Source organism: Mirounga leonina, unplaced genomic scaffold, assembly GCF_011800145.1.
Source record: "Mirounga leonina isolate KUSES-001 unplaced genomic scaffold, KU_Mleo_1.0 Mir_101609, whole genome shotgun sequence".
In the NCBI taxonomy this organism is placed as follows: domain Eukaryota; kingdom Metazoa; phylum Chordata; class Mammalia; order Carnivora; family Phocidae; genus Mirounga; species Mirounga leonina.
The window spans coordinates 4,101,826-4,117,179 of NW_023270164.1; the positions used below are offsets into that span (position 1 = coordinate 4,101,826).

At 40.5% G+C, this 15,354-nt stretch overlaps 1 protein-coding gene across 1 annotated transcript in view; it reads left to right on the forward strand.

Annotated features, from left to right (window-relative positions):
- Positions 1-842: 842 nt before the first annotated feature.
- The window catches only part of TSPAN7 (tetraspanin 7), a 120,619-nt gene continuing 106,107 nt past the window's right edge, over positions 843-15,354 (forward strand). Inside the window, exon 1 of the mRNA XM_035003050.1 lies at positions 843-978. Within this exon, the coding sequence (XP_034858941.1) occupies positions 898-978 (81 nt within the window). The 5' untranslated portion in view covers positions 843-897. The remainder of the gene's footprint in view (positions 979-15,354) is intronic.

Sequence of the window (15,354 nt, forward strand, 5' to 3'; positions counted from 1 at the left end):
AAAGTTGGGTATTCATCTTTTCTGATGGCTGAGTAATATTCCATTGTATATATGGACCACATCTTCTTTATCCATTCATCGATACAGCTCTTTCCTGGGTGTGAGGTGGTTTGAACTTGTTAGGTTGGGAAAAATGGTTCTTAGGCACTTGAAACATTTTTTTCTGTTATCTGCTAAACATTTTATGTGCAGAAAGAATGGTACCCTCATATAGAAACTTGTCGTTCGGCATCATTTGCAAAATTCACATGAGGACCTCTAAAAAATGGCCTTCCTGTCGTGGCCAGGGTTTGGGGTGTGTGAGCTCCCAGGTTCCTGACCATCCTTCCAGCTGTATCTCTGGCCACCTGTCACAGTCTGTTCCTGGCACGGACAAGGCCGGCTTGTTCCAAGGACACGACTGTGGGGCCACTTCCATCTGAAAAGGCCTGGTGGGGCGCCTAAATGGAGAAACGTGACTGCTTTTCGGGGATACCAATAAAGCTCGTGTCGCCAGGTGCAGATATCCCTGCAAATGTAAAGCCCTACTGTGCATCGAGCAGAAACTTACGTGCCCACGTCGGCCTGGAAGAGGTTGCGCTGACCTCCGACCCTGCCCCCAAGCTCCTCCATTCCCTCCCCGCGGTCCTGCCCGGCTCTTGGCCTGGGGGTCTGAGCCTGCGCGGGCTTGCCTGCGCGGGCCGCCTTCTCAGCATGCGCAGTCGCTGCCCGCCCGATCCTTAAATCGGCGCCCCGCAGAGTGCGCGCTCACGCACGCGCACGCGCACGGCCTCGTCTGCGCGCGCACGGGGCCTCTCGCGGCACGCGCCCCCGCCCCGCCCCGCCCCGCCTCCTTCCCCCTCCCGCGCGCCCGCCCGCAGCCCGCCGCCGCCGCCGCCGCCGCCGGAGCTCTGTAGTATGGCATCGAGGAGAATGGAGACCAAACCTGTGATAACCTGTCTCAAAACCCTCCTCATCATCTACTCCTTCGTCTTCTGGGTGAGTGGCCACGCCGGGCGGGTGGCCGGGCCTCCGGCCGTCAATCCGTAGTGATGCTCGGAGAAAGGAAGAGGGGGGACAAAAACCCAAACCAAAAATCTCATCTCGGTCCCCTCCTTAAGGAGATAGGCTCAGGGGGCTGGGCTGGGGCTGCAGGATGGCGGGGTGCAAGCTTGGGGCTGCTCGGACCCTGGACCCCGCCCCGGTGCAGGCTGCAAGGGGCTGCGTGGTGGCGGTGACCGCAGGTTGTCGACCTTTCCCAAATTTGTTTTAATGCACTGATTTATTTTGTTAAGCTCGCGGGATAGGGTCAGGCTCTAGGGAAAGTTGCGGGTTTATTCTTCGGTTTCCCTCTCTGGACACCCCTCCCCGACCTCCCTTACCAGCCTGTTCGCGGTGCCTCTAGGAGCTAACCTGGCTGGGAGAGGGCGCGGGCGCGGGCGCATCGGCTCTGATCCCAGATTCCCGGTTATTCCCAACCCCGCGGGGCTGCGAGAGGGAGGTACCAGGAGCCCTGTGCCTGCCTGGCTGGGGAAGGGCGACCAGAGCCCCCCAAGCGCACTGATGGGGAGAGGGAGCTGCCGCCGCGCGGAGACGCACTGAGGGGAGAGGGTCTTACATAAACTAGGCTCCTTTGAGCTTCCCCGGGAACCCAAGAGGTGCGTCTTACGACCCTTTTCCCACTCCCCTCCACCCCTCCGCTCTTCATCTGGTCTGTTATTGCGCGAACCCAATCCGTAGAGTCCTGGGGGTAGACCCCCGCCACTTGGTGACAGCAATAGCGCCCCAACTCTACTCCCCATCTAACCAGTGCTGCTCCCAGTCCTTGAAGCTCAATGCAGAAGGGTGACGTCAACCCCTCAGCTGAGGCCTCGGGGGGCTGCGTGGTGCACCTCGCGCAGGGATGCGCCCTTCTGCGCGCGGGGGTAGCTGGAGGGGGGGGGCAAGGCTTGTGCCTTACCTCATCCTGTTTGGCAATTCGTGGAATCGGTGCAGGGCTGACACTGCAGTGATTCACTTGGAGGGGTGGGTGGTACCTAAAGACCGTTCCCTGTTGTTTCTCTTTCCATGTAGAAACCCCCTCCCCAAGTTCCCCATTTCCACACCAAGCCACAGCCACCCTGCAGGAGAATGAATGTCTGTTACCCCCCCCCCCCCCCCCAATAATTTGGGTCATTTCACCTTTCAAGGCTGTCATTTTGAAACCTGAGGCTCTGTAGAAAAAGCTCATCCCGCCTTTGGTTGTTTTTCTCTGTGCCACCCCCCCACCCCAAATAGGCCTAATTTTGGCTTGAAACCGGGCACAATACTGTGTGAGGTACCCAGACTTGGTTTGATGGTGAACTAGGCTGTTTGTAATGACCAGCTGTTTGTAATGACCAAGGCAGGAGCTGAGATTTATTAAGGATGAAAAAAAAAATCTCTAATGAATGTCCCCCCCCTCCCCCGTGGCATTTCCTTGTCACTGGCATTGGTGATTCTTCAGGTCGGGGAACTGTGGACTCTGGGGACCAGACATTCCTCTGCAGTGAGATAGTATTAGATTAACTGGTATATCACACAAAGCAGACACAGAAACGGACTTTATTTGGATTGAAAACGACACAGGTTGAACATTTTTGCCGAAACTTTCCAGTAGCCATTCCTGGGAACTGGTTTAGTTTTTTATTTCCTTAAATCTCTGTTTGGCACTTTAGTATTTGCTTGACTTCCTATTTGTTACTGGAGTAAATCATATGGGTGATTATTTTTAGCTTCCTGTAAAATAAGATTTACAGTATATATGGAGAGGTGTTCTTCCATCATCACTGCAGGCTGGTGAAGAAGGGAGTCTTCTAGAAGGAGGCTTTTCATCTGATCTCTTTAACTCTTCTTGCTTACCTCCCACCCCCACCCCGTGCATATAATTACTTAATGCCCCTAATACATTTTAGACAAGCACTGCATTTTATGTCCTCTGAAGTTCTTGATGCCTGCGTTCTAAGTTTTCTTACAATCATAAATAAGATGTTTACCTGGAGCATTTTCAGTAGTTTAAATAGCATTCAATAATCATTTCACAACCAGAAGAATGAGATCTCTGCAGATTCGAGGGTATTTTAAATAAGACATTCTCATTAATAAAATGTCCAAATGTCCTGTTTTCCATTGTACTTTAAATGCTGGTTCCTTTCTTTAAAAACAGCTTTGTTGAAATATAATTCAGATACCATATAATTTATCCTTTTAAGAATGTACAATTCAGTGGTTTTTAGTATAGTCACAGATATGTGCAACCATCACCCCAGTCAATTTTAGAACATTTTCACTATCTAAAAAAGAAACTCCATACCATTTAGCTATCATCCCCCTCCCCTCCCCAAGCAGTTACTAATCTACTTTCTGTCTCTGTAGATTTCCCTATTCTGGACATTTCATACAAATCATATAGTATGTGGTCTTTTGTGAATGGTTTCTTTCACTTAATGTAATATTTTAAAGATTCCTCTGTGTTCCTTTTTATTGCCAAATAATACTCCGTTGTATGATTATATCACATTTCGTTCATCCGTTTGTCCATTGATGGGCATTGGGGTTGTTTCTACTTTTTGGATATTTTGAATAACGCTGCTATAAATGTTCATGTACAAATGATTGTATGAACAAACATTTTCAATTCTCTTTGCTGGGAATTGCTGGGTCATATAGTAACTCTATGTTTAATTGTTTGAAGACCTGCCATACTGTTTTCTGAAGTGACTGCACCATTTTTTTTTATTCTTCCCCCCCCCAGCAGTGTATGGAAATCAGCAGTTCTGATTTCTCTACCTTGTTGCCAACATTTGTTATTATCTGACTTTGTGATTCTAGCCATCCTCATAGGTATCTCATTGTGGTTTTGAGTTAAATATTCCTGATAACTAATGATGTTGAGCATCTTTTTATGTGCTTCTTGGTCATTTGTATGTCTTTCTTGCAGAAATGTCTATTCATATCCTTTGCCCATTTTTTATTTGGGTTATTATTGAGTTGCATGTGTCCTTTATATGTTGTTGATTCAAGGCTCTTATTGGATGTATCATTTGCAAATATTTTCTCCTATTCTGTGTGTTGCCTTTTCACTTTCTTGATGGTGTCCTTTGAAGTACAAAAGTTCATTTTGATAAAGTCCAGTTTACCTATTTTTCTTTTGTTGCTTGTGTTTTCAGGGTCATATCTAGGAATCTTTTGCCAAATCCAAGATCATGAAGAAAATGCTGTTTATTAGAGTGATTTATCAATTCAGTAAATACAGTTGAGAAATTTATCTTTTTCTAGCACCTAGAACTATGTCTGGCACATAGAAGGTACTCCAATATCTGTCAAAACTTTTGGGGTTAGATTAGGTAATTAACAAAAAAGATGACCTTGGTGTTCTTTTAAGTGGAAGATGGAGGGAAGATTAGACAGAATTGTTTCCTTTGTGTTTGTTGTGAATTGTTTTAATAGGACTACCTCTCTTCCCTTCCTTCAGTTTAGACTTAGGATCAGAAGACATTGGAGCTTAAAATGGTGGTAGACCAGTAGCATCAAGAAGTGGATGTACCTGAGCATTTACTAAAGCAGAAGTCTAATGTTAGGGAAGAGATCTTTGTTTTATCTGGCCTCCTCTTCTGTCTACAATCACTCTCCCCTTCTGAGGTGTTCCTCTAAAGCAGTGGTTCTCAACAGGGCACCTTATTGCCCACCCATCTCCTGACATTTGGCAATGTCTGGAGACCTTTTGGGTCACAGCTGGGGATGGAGTGCTATTGGCATCTAGTGGATAGAGGCCACAGGGGCTGCTAAACATCCTATAAAGCACAGGACAGGCCCTCACAGCAAAGAATTATCTGGCTCAAAATATTAACAGTGCCTGCAACCTCTACACTGTCGGACTTGACAATAAATCCTATGAAGAAAAATAGAGTCTTATGCAAAACTAACTGTGCTCACGGGTGTTTGCAACCACCATACCAGAGCATGCTCAACACAGTCCCATGTGAGAAGAAAAACAATCTCTCTGGTGTACTGTAATTCTTTTTTGAAGATGAAAGGTAGGTAGTTCTTTATATAATAGTGTCTAAGTGGATAAGGTGATTTGTCTTCCAGTAAATGGTATCACCTGAATGCTAGGTAAATGGATCCTTTATTTTCCCTGATTTATGTGTTTCATTTTCAGATTTGTAGAAGAGGAGGAAAAAAAAAAACACCTAGGAGTAAGTTGTCCTCTGCTTCAAAGATTAGCAAATAGTGCCTGGCACATGATAGGTTTACCCAGAAAGTATTTACTTAACGAATGAATGAATAAATGAAATTTTATTGACTACTCTTGGGCTCATTTATTTATTTCAATTTACCTTAATCGGGAGGCTTTTAAAACCAGTGTTCTTTTCAGTCTACCTGCGGTGATTTAATGTGTTCTTGACATTGATGTATATAAACATGGGATAGAGGACTTTATAAAGAATTGCTTATCCTAATGATAGTTTGGTTACTATATTTTTATGGTCAGCTAGTTTGCCGGACATTTTAGTTATCTAAAATCTAAAATTGGAATTGGAATTTAATTTGCTAAACTTGAATAAAAAAGATATCTGTTTTGTCCTACTACAAAGCAAAATATCTCTTCTTCACAACAAAGATAATTATTTTAACAACAAGCAGGACAACTTTATAAATATGCCACTTATTAGGTAAATTCTGTTTTGATTTATAATTTTTTAATGCATTTTAGACACTCATGTGAGTTCTAAATCCACTGCATCTAAATCCACTAAATAATGTGAGGAGAAATACCCTTTGCTTCATTCCAGCATATATTGGATTTGATTTCTTCTTTGAATATCCAAGGACCTAATTAGCTCTTCAATAGTGCTATCAAATTTTCTTATGGCAAAATATGAGTGATTCTTTTTTTCATTTGGTAAGCATCACCAACCTTTCTTGGGGAGGATTTAAAAGAATAATGGTCAAAATGTTTTTCTTTTTTCTTTTGTCATCCAGAAAGTTTAGGTCCTTGGGTTAAATAGAGGAGAAAAATATCTTAAAGAGCATTACCTAACATTTTTCCAAGTGTTTGAATCTTGGCACATACTAAAGTTTATACTTACTATTTTGCATATCAGTGTAATTCAATAAACATTCATTAAATGGCTTTTATATGCCAGGTATCTCAATAGAATGTTTACCCACTTTTGCTAGCTGCTGCTTCATTTTTAAGTGATGCACTTGTTCTACTACTTCTCAACTTTTTGGTATTAGGTGTTATATATTGTCTTCCCACTATGGAAGATGAAGATTTAGCTCTCTCACACTCACATCCTTTCCATATTGGGGTAGACCCCAATATATCATTTATCATTATCATATATTGTTCTGGTTAGAGCACTAGTCAGTGTTTACATTAATATAAGCCTGCTCACTAGGTAAGCCTACTCACAGCTGAGCCATTTAGTGTGTATATTATGATTGCTTGCACAGCTTTTTGTTTTCCCTGTAGTTAAAAATTGCCTTGTTTTATATCCTTTGCTTATATCCTTTTCCATGTTTGCCCCTAATTTACCCCCATACTCTCCCCAAGAGCTGTGTATCTTCACTCAGTATGTTCAACACTTCATGAATCCTATCAGTTCCCATTGGAGACGTTTCTCCTAGAGCATTCTGACCTTCAATTTGCACTAGTCTTCTCTGAGCCTTTGAAAGAGCCAACATCATTTTAATCTCCGTTTACCATCATCTTGGGAAATCCAGTCTCCTTTTATGTTGGATCCTCAGTTTCCTATATGTCCTGTTTTTCTCTTTCTTGGTTTGTTTTTTCATTTTGGTGGAGCAAATCTTCTAGTAACTTTCTGGAAAAGGATGCATGGTAGGTTACTATTTTGAGGTCTTGCAGGTGTGAAAATCTTATTTTGCTCTTGCACTTAATTTGATAGTTTGGCTGAGTATAGAATTCTAGTTTGTAAATCATTTACCCTCAGAATTGTTGCTGTCTCTTCCCCTCCTCCCAGTGTTCTTGCTCTTGTTACTGTTGAGAAATCAAATCTTATTCTAATTCTTAAATTCTGCTTTTCCTTCTCTGAAAGATGTTGAAAACTCGTTCTTGTTCTTGGTGCTCTGAAATTTCACCAGAATATGTCTTGTTATATGTTTCTTTTTATTTCCTTCCTGTAGATCCTTTCAATCTGGTAACTGAGGTCCTTCAGTTTGGGGAAATTTTCTTGAATTGTTTTTTTTTTGATTACTTTCATTTTCCCTATTCTCCCTTTCAATGTTGTACCTCTTAGATTCTCTAATTTTCTTTCCTATTTTTTACCTCTTCATCTTTCATTTAAGATTTTATTTTTAAGTAATCTCTACACCCAACATGGGGCTCGAACTCACAACCCCCAAGATCAAGAGTCGCATGCTCCACCGACTGAGCCAGCCAGGTGCCCCACCTCTTCATCTTTTTGGCTCTACTTTATGGGACATCGCTCCCACTTGATTTTGCCTGCTGTTGCATTTGTCATTTGTTTTATATGTTGATTTCTAGGGGCTCCTTTTTGAGATCTGAATATTCCTTTTCCTAGCATCTTGCTCTTGTTTCAAAAATGTAGTATCTTTTTAAAATCCCTCTGGCAATATTAATGATTTTTTTTAAGTTTGCTTCTTCTGTATAATTTCCTTCAAACTTCTCTGTTTTCTGGCATATTACAGACCTCCAATTTCTTTTTTTTAATATTTTATTTATTTATTTGACAGAGAGACAGTGAGAGAGGGAACACAAGCAGGGTGAGTGGGAGAGGGAGAAGCAGGCTTCCCGCTGAGCAGGAACCCAATGCGGGGCTCGATCCCAGGACCCTGGGATCATGACCTGAGCCGAAGGCAGACACTTAACAACTGAGCCACCCAGGCGCCCCACAGACCTCCAATTTCTGATAAACTTTTGCTCTTTGTTCTGTACATGTTTAAGAGTAGAGCACTAAGCTGATTGGAAGCTCCTAGTATATGAAGTGGGAGTTTGTTGATTTTAAGTTGGGTGATTTGGCTGGACAATTGAGTTTTGGAACTAAAGTCAATATCTTTAGGTCTTTTCCCTTGGTCTGATCAGATTTCCTACAGAAGCATCTTCTAATCCTCTCTTTGAATGAAAAAGGTTAGGAATTTGGATGTCTTCATGTGCAGTATATAAGCCTTTGTTAGGTTCCTATTTGAAGTATAGAGTCTATGTCCACTGTGCTTTTGTTTCACAGTTCAGAGACCCTTTGTTTCATTCACCTTCCCTAGAAAATAAATCTGAGCCTATGCTGGAATGGGGAAAGACCAGAGACAGAAGATGGAGGGGATCTAATTACTTTTCCAAAAGATTTTTTTTTTTTTTTTTTACCAGATCCTCCTTATTTTAGCCCCTTTTCATCCCCAGTTCCAGGTGTGCATGAAGCTGCCTTTTGCGGGTGCTTGTGTGCAAATATTTTGTTCTTGGCTTTTCTCATAGCTGCCATAAGATCTGGCTTTTTCTCAGCTTCCAAAATGTCACTGCATTTGTCTCCTCTTCCATTCTCTTTGTTACTGTGGGTTTAAAAAATCCTTTTAGTGTCATTTCAGTGGAGTTTTGGGAGATAGCCAAGGTAAATGGATGTGTTCAATCCATCATCTTTAACTGAAAGTCCTTTATATTTGTATCTCTTCATTGCATGGTACTAATTAAATTCATAGTTGTTTGTGAGTGATTGACTAGAGCATCTAAAATGGCGATAGTTGGGCTGTTCTAGTAGATACTGGTATCTACTTTCCAATTTTTAAAAAGCTTTTGGATGTCAAGGGGAGTGTTCTAGGTTGGAACAGGCTAACTAAGGCACAGCCTGTTTAAGGTCACATGGCCATCAGGGACTAGAGTTGGATAAAGGAGAACGAAGCTCTGAAGGTTGCTGCTGCTTTTTCTGCTCTTCTAATTTCTTCCCACCAGGTGAAGGCCCATGTGCCTTCTGACCTAATTCAGACCTTGCTGTATTAATTTAATGTGGAAGCACCAGAGTTCAAAGTATGATGTTACCCGGGGTATCGCTCTGCCTTTTTTCTGTTACCACAATGATAACCCTTCATGTTTATTATAGGACTTGTACATTATAATCTGAACAGTCTTTTCTTAATCAACTTTACTTCCCATATGCAATATGTAGTTAAGATATGTGCACTACCTTTTATAGCATTTGGGGAACATTAAGTCTTTTCCACTTAGTAGTTGCTTAGAAACTAGCTGAATTTTTGTCCAATTAGAATGAAATACTTTCCTCAATTTTAATTATAGCCAGAGTTCTTGATTTGACCCTACCACGAGCTACATTACTTATGATTCATTGACTGTTCAGCATTATATACTGTTTTAAGTAAGCACCTCAGATGGTGCTGAGATTTGAAAGTCATCTCTGACTGTGTTTCTTTGTTTAAATGTATCAAACCCTTGACATGGATGACTAATGCACTGCTAAACCAATGTGAAGCACACTTTAAACTATATTCATATGTCTTTTCCTCCTTTGTTCCCATTACAGCAGCTTCTGATTTGGATTCTCTCCTCATGGCAAGCAGATCGTTGGATTACTGCTCTTAAATTTCTTTTTTGGGGGGGGCACTTGGAAGACGTAGTCAGTTAAGTGTTTGACTCTTGGTTTTGGCTCAGGTCGTGATCTTGGGTTTGAGATTGAACCCCAAACTGGGCTCCTTGCTCAGCATGGAGTCTGCTTAAGATGCTCCCCCCTACCTCTAAAATAAATAAGTCTAAAAATTTTTTTCTTTTTTTGGCTGTTATCCCCCTTGCTGCAACAGAAAGCTTTTCATTATTGGCTCAACATTTTTGGCCTCTTTTATATAGAACCCCAATATTCATCAAGAAAAGGATATAGGGGGAAAAGATAGGAGAGGGTTTTTCTTTGGTTTCCCTTTTCGTTATTTGATCAGTTGAACATGAAAGCATGTTAAATAGTTTGGTGGTAGATTAAGGATCACAGTTCTATTGTGGAAGATTTGCTTTCTGTAAGACATAGTGGGTGTTTTCATCATCTGTTTTAGGAGAAATTGCAGGTGCCTTTTACTAGAAGATGGAGTGGGTCAAGTACAGATACTAATTGAGCAATCTAGATCAGTGATTCTCAACCCTGTGTGCCCATCAGAATTGCCTAAGGAGACCTAAAATGTATGCTTAGGTTTCACCCTAAGAGATTCTGAATCAGTTGGTCTGGAGTTGGGTACCAGGATTTCTATCTTTTAAATTATCTCCCAGGTGATTGAGCTATTCAAGTAGGATTGAGAAACATTGATTCCAAGAGAACTCAATATATAATAGCAGGCCTGGTTCACCTTGAGTCTCCTGTATCTGGAGATTGCTAGGGCATATCTAGCTGTTGAGTATCTAGTGTTGGCTTATTGATTTGTTCTGCTTTGCTCCAAAGTCTGAGGCTAGGTTTCCAGTGTCTCTTAGTAAATCGAAGTGTCCTTGTCACCCTTGGGAGACCTTGCTAGTCATTTCTAACTATAGGCGTGCTCGTCAGAATCACTAAGGGACTTTTAAAAGATGTATGGTCCTATTTCCTGAAGTTGTGATTTTAATTGATCTGGAGAGCAGCCTGGGTATGTATTTTTTTTAAAACCATTCACAAGGTGATTCTGATTCCTGGGGTGTGATTCTGTGGTCTGTGATGCAGTTTGTTATAAATAAATTTTTACCATATGTATGCTTTCCTGTCATGTGATCTGTGGTACCATAAGGCTAGTTTGAGAAGATTCCACAAGCAAGATGTAGCCCATCTAGTATTTTTCTTACCCACTGAACTGGTCTCTGGCAAGGGTCTCCAACTGAACTCTTGGAGTTTGGAGTAGTTTCTTTTCTTCAGGGTGAATCGATTTCTGTTCACAGTTGCACTTAGAAGAAGTTAAGAAGAGTCATGATTTGCCCTCGGTCCAAAGATTTGACTATTATCCAATATATAAAACAAAAAGCAAAATAGGAGAGAGCAGTTTATGAGTAAAGCAGATTTCTAATCTTTTTGGGAAGTGTGGTCATGTTTGGGGGTGGCTTTGGTTACAGAGGCATGAATGGTTGACCTTGGCCTTAGAACCATTTGGGTGAGACTGTTGTCAGATTGACTCTGAAAAGTGTGTTCACTGCAGTGTATCTGCTACTGCTTGGTTGACCTTGAATTGTGTGAGACTGTCATTGTAATTGGCTTTCAGAAGTATGTTCCCTGAAGCAAGTTGAGTTGTCATTGATAATTAGACTGAGGTGAATTGCCATTGATTAAATAGGTTTAAAAGTGGGTGCTGGTGGTTACTAGTTACCATGCCTATTGAATAATCAATTTTCCTTTCCCCAGAAGTATACTTTTATTCTTGCCTCAGACTACCAATTCTTGCTCCTCCGTGAAATGAAGTTGCTTCTGCACTTTAGTTCCCATTCTCCAAATATCATCATGGTGATATACAGAATTCCTGGGTCAGTTAATTGTTCTAGTCATTCCACAAAGATTATTTGAGAATTTCTGATTTCCAGGGATTGTTCCAGGACTTCCCAAAGGTAGACCCCGTTGCATTGAAAAGGAACCTAAAGCTCGATATGAGTCTGGGGGGTAAATGTTCCTTGCACATCCTCATCAATACTTCTGTTCATTTTCTATTTCTGATGAAACTTTTGAGGATTTCTTGCTTCACTCAATTTCTGTTTCATATTCTAAACTGTATCATTCACTTGGTATTCTTTTAACTATTGCCCTCTCTTGTAGGGAATTCGAAATCAGTCCTATGTGAAGTCTTGATTTGCACATTTGCTGTGTGATCTTAGGCAAGTCACATAAGTGTCTCTGAGCCTCAGTTCCCCCTTCAGAATTGAGATCCATGCTTACCCACCTTAGTCAGGTGTTTGAAAGTTAAATGACATTCAAGTGGTTTTTTTTTAAAAATTTTTTAAAGATTTTATTTATTTATTTGACAGACTGAGAGAGAGAGAGAGAGAGCACACAAGCAGGGGGAGCAGCAGTGGGAGAGGGAGAAGCAGGCTCTCTGCTGAGCAGGGAGCCCGATGTGGGGCTCGATCCAGGACCCCGAGATCATAATCTGAGCCAAACGCTAAACTGACTGAACCACCCAGGTGCCCCATTCAAGTGCTTTGTAAAGTGTGACACACACATGTTGTGGCAACATTATTCCTCATGGTGTAGAGTGTTGCTTTTTTTCTTAGTATCTTGCACGTGGGAGGTACTATGTCTATTTGTTAAATGAGTAAATTGATCATAATTTCCTGAAAATCAAGGATGATTAACTTTTTGGATTCCAGAGCTGGGATTGCAAAAAGGGCTTGAATAGGAACCAAAGATATAATGAGTTTAAGTCACTGAGTTTAGCTCTGTCATTGAAATAAGACTATTCTTGTGTAGGATAAATAAATATAAATCTGTCACTTAAAATTAAATGAAGTATTGATGACTTGCCTTATTATTTTTCAATGAACTTTTAATTTTAGAACAGCTCTAGATTTACAGAAAAATTGTGGAGATAGTACATAGTTTCCATATACCATGTAACCAGTTTTTGCCACTATTAACATCTTATATTAGTATTGTACATTTGTTACAGTTAGTGAACCAGGATTGATAAATTATTAACTAAAGTCCACACTTCATTTAGATTTTTCTGAGTTTTTACCTAATATCCAATTTAGACTACTATATTACATTTAGTAGTATTACATTTAGACTTCTTTTGGCTATGACAGTTTCTCAGACTTTCCTTGTTTTTGATGAGTGACAATTTTTGGAGAGTAAGGGTCATATACTTTGTACAGTGGCCCTCTGTTGGGATTTGTCTGATGTTTTTCTCATGGTTACTAGGGTTATGTGTTTTGGGAAAGAAGACCACAGAGGTTAAGTGCCATTTTCATGACATCATATGAAGGGTGCATACTGTCAAGATGACTTACTGCTGTTGATATTGACCTTGATTACCTGGCTGAGATAGTAAAGTTACTACTCTCTTTCCATCTTCCCATACTGTATTCTTTGGAAGAAAGTCACTATGCCTAGCTCACACTTAAGGAGTGGGGAGTTATGCACCACTTCCTTGAGGGTAGAGTATCTACCATTATTCTTTTATTAACAGAGCTGATTTCCACTCAAGAAATGTTAAAACCAACAGTAGATATTTGTTTTAAAAATAATATTAAAAATATTTGAGTCAGTTGGGAACTAGACAAGGATTCTTTCTTACCATGATTATTTATGATTTTGGTTTATGTAGCCAATGGAATAAAACAAACAAACAAAAAACCTTTATGTTGGATCTTTTCATGGATATAATTGTTGTATACTAAGAAACCCAATAGATTCTAGTTAAAAAAAAATAACTACAAAGAGAATTTAGTAAAGTGACCAATTGGATACAAGATAAAAATACAAAAACTACTTGCTTTTCATTATTTTAGCATAAGTCTTAGAAAAGGAGAGAGGAAAAATTCCAGTCTCAGTAACAACAGGTATTGTAACGACTTAGAATAAAGCTAACAAGAAAGGTAAGGCTCTTATATGAAGAAAACTAAAGTTTTATTGAAGGTCATAAAATAAGATCTAAACAGGTTAAAGGACATTGTGTACTTGAGTGGGGAGATTTGATATCATAAAAATACCAGTTTTCTAAAAATGTGTTTAGTGTCATTCCAAATAGAATCCCAATAGGACTTTTTTGAAGGGTAGGGGTAACACTTGATAAAATAATAATGTTTATATAGAAGAACAAGTGCCTGAAAAATCAAGAGAAATTGGGGTGAAAACGGAAGTATGTGCCTTACCAGTTACCAGAATATACTCTTGTGGCAGACAGACTATAAGATGGCTGCCATGACCCCCTACTTCCTGGTATTCATGCCCTTGTGTAACCTCCACTTGGGTCTGAGCAGGACCTATGACTTGCTTCTAATTGAATACAACAAAGATGTTCAGATGCCTGTGAATACATGTTCATGATTACATTAGATAAGACTGTAATGTCTATCTTCCTGAGAGACTCTTTCCCTGGTTGGCTTTGAGGAAGTAAGACTCCATATTGTGATCTGCCCTATGGAGAGGGCCACATGGCAAGGAACTGAGGGCAGCTCTGACTGACTGCCAGCAAGAAACTGAGGCCCCCAGTTTGGCAGCCTGCGAGCAACAGAATGATGCCGACAATCAAATGATCTTGGAGGCAGATCCTTCCTCATGTAGGCCTCGGATGAAACTGTAGCCACCTGACCCCTTGGTGGAAGCTTTGTGAGACTCTGAAACAGAAGACCCAGTTAAGCTGTGCCCAGATTCCTGACACTGCAGAAACTGTGAGGTAATAATTGTATGCTGTTTTATGCCTCTACATTTGTGATAATACATAACTAATAAAGCTATGAAGTCACTAATTGAGTCAATCCCATATTGACTTAAAAACAGACAAATAGGTCAGTGGAACAATAGAGAATCCAAAAATAAATTCTAGTGTATATGGTTTACTATATGAAAAAGAACATACATTTTAGTGAGAGAAAGTTAGGTTTAAATGATGCTACTGGATATACAGAAGAAAGTAAAGTTGGAAGAAAGGAAAGTAAAGTTACATAAATAATATTAAAACTTCTATTTGGTTTAAATGCATAAATATAAAACCAAAACCAAATCCTGTAAGAAAATATAGAGATTATATGCACGACATGAGTCAGAGAGACTGCCTTAGCCCAGCGAAGCCTCAGAAGCATTTAAAAAAATGATTATCTTTGCTTATAAAATTTTTTAAATTACATGGCAGAAGGTACAATAAAGTCAACTAAATGGTCGTGGTGACATAAGGAGCTAGTGCCAGGCCGTTAACTAATATACTGTTTTCTTCATTAAGAAAGTCCTGTTTCTTTTTCATTATTTACATTCTGATGCAAGCTTCTTCTCCTCTTGGACTGATAACAGTTTGCTGATCAGCGCCTGCGCACTGACCACACTTTGGGAATCACTGCTCTAGGAAAGGGGTCAGCAGACCATTTCTATAAAGGAACAGATAATAAATATTTTCGGCTTTGTGGGCCTTATGGTCCCAGTTGCAACTACTCAGCTTTGCCATTGTCATGTGAAATCAGCATAGACAAATGTAAATAAAGAAGCAAAGCTATCTTCAAATGAAACTTTATTTACAAAAAGAGGTGGGCAGCCCAATTTGACCCATGGGCTATGGTTTTCTGACTCCTGCTCTAGGGGATACCAATATAAGGAAGGAATAATCCTTAGCCTCAAGTATTAAAGTTTCACGTTTAAATGGCCATAGAGGAGTGGGAGTGAAGCAAGCCTCCCAATTTGGGGCTTGAAAGAGTTAGCCATGCACTATCCAATAAAACAGCCACTT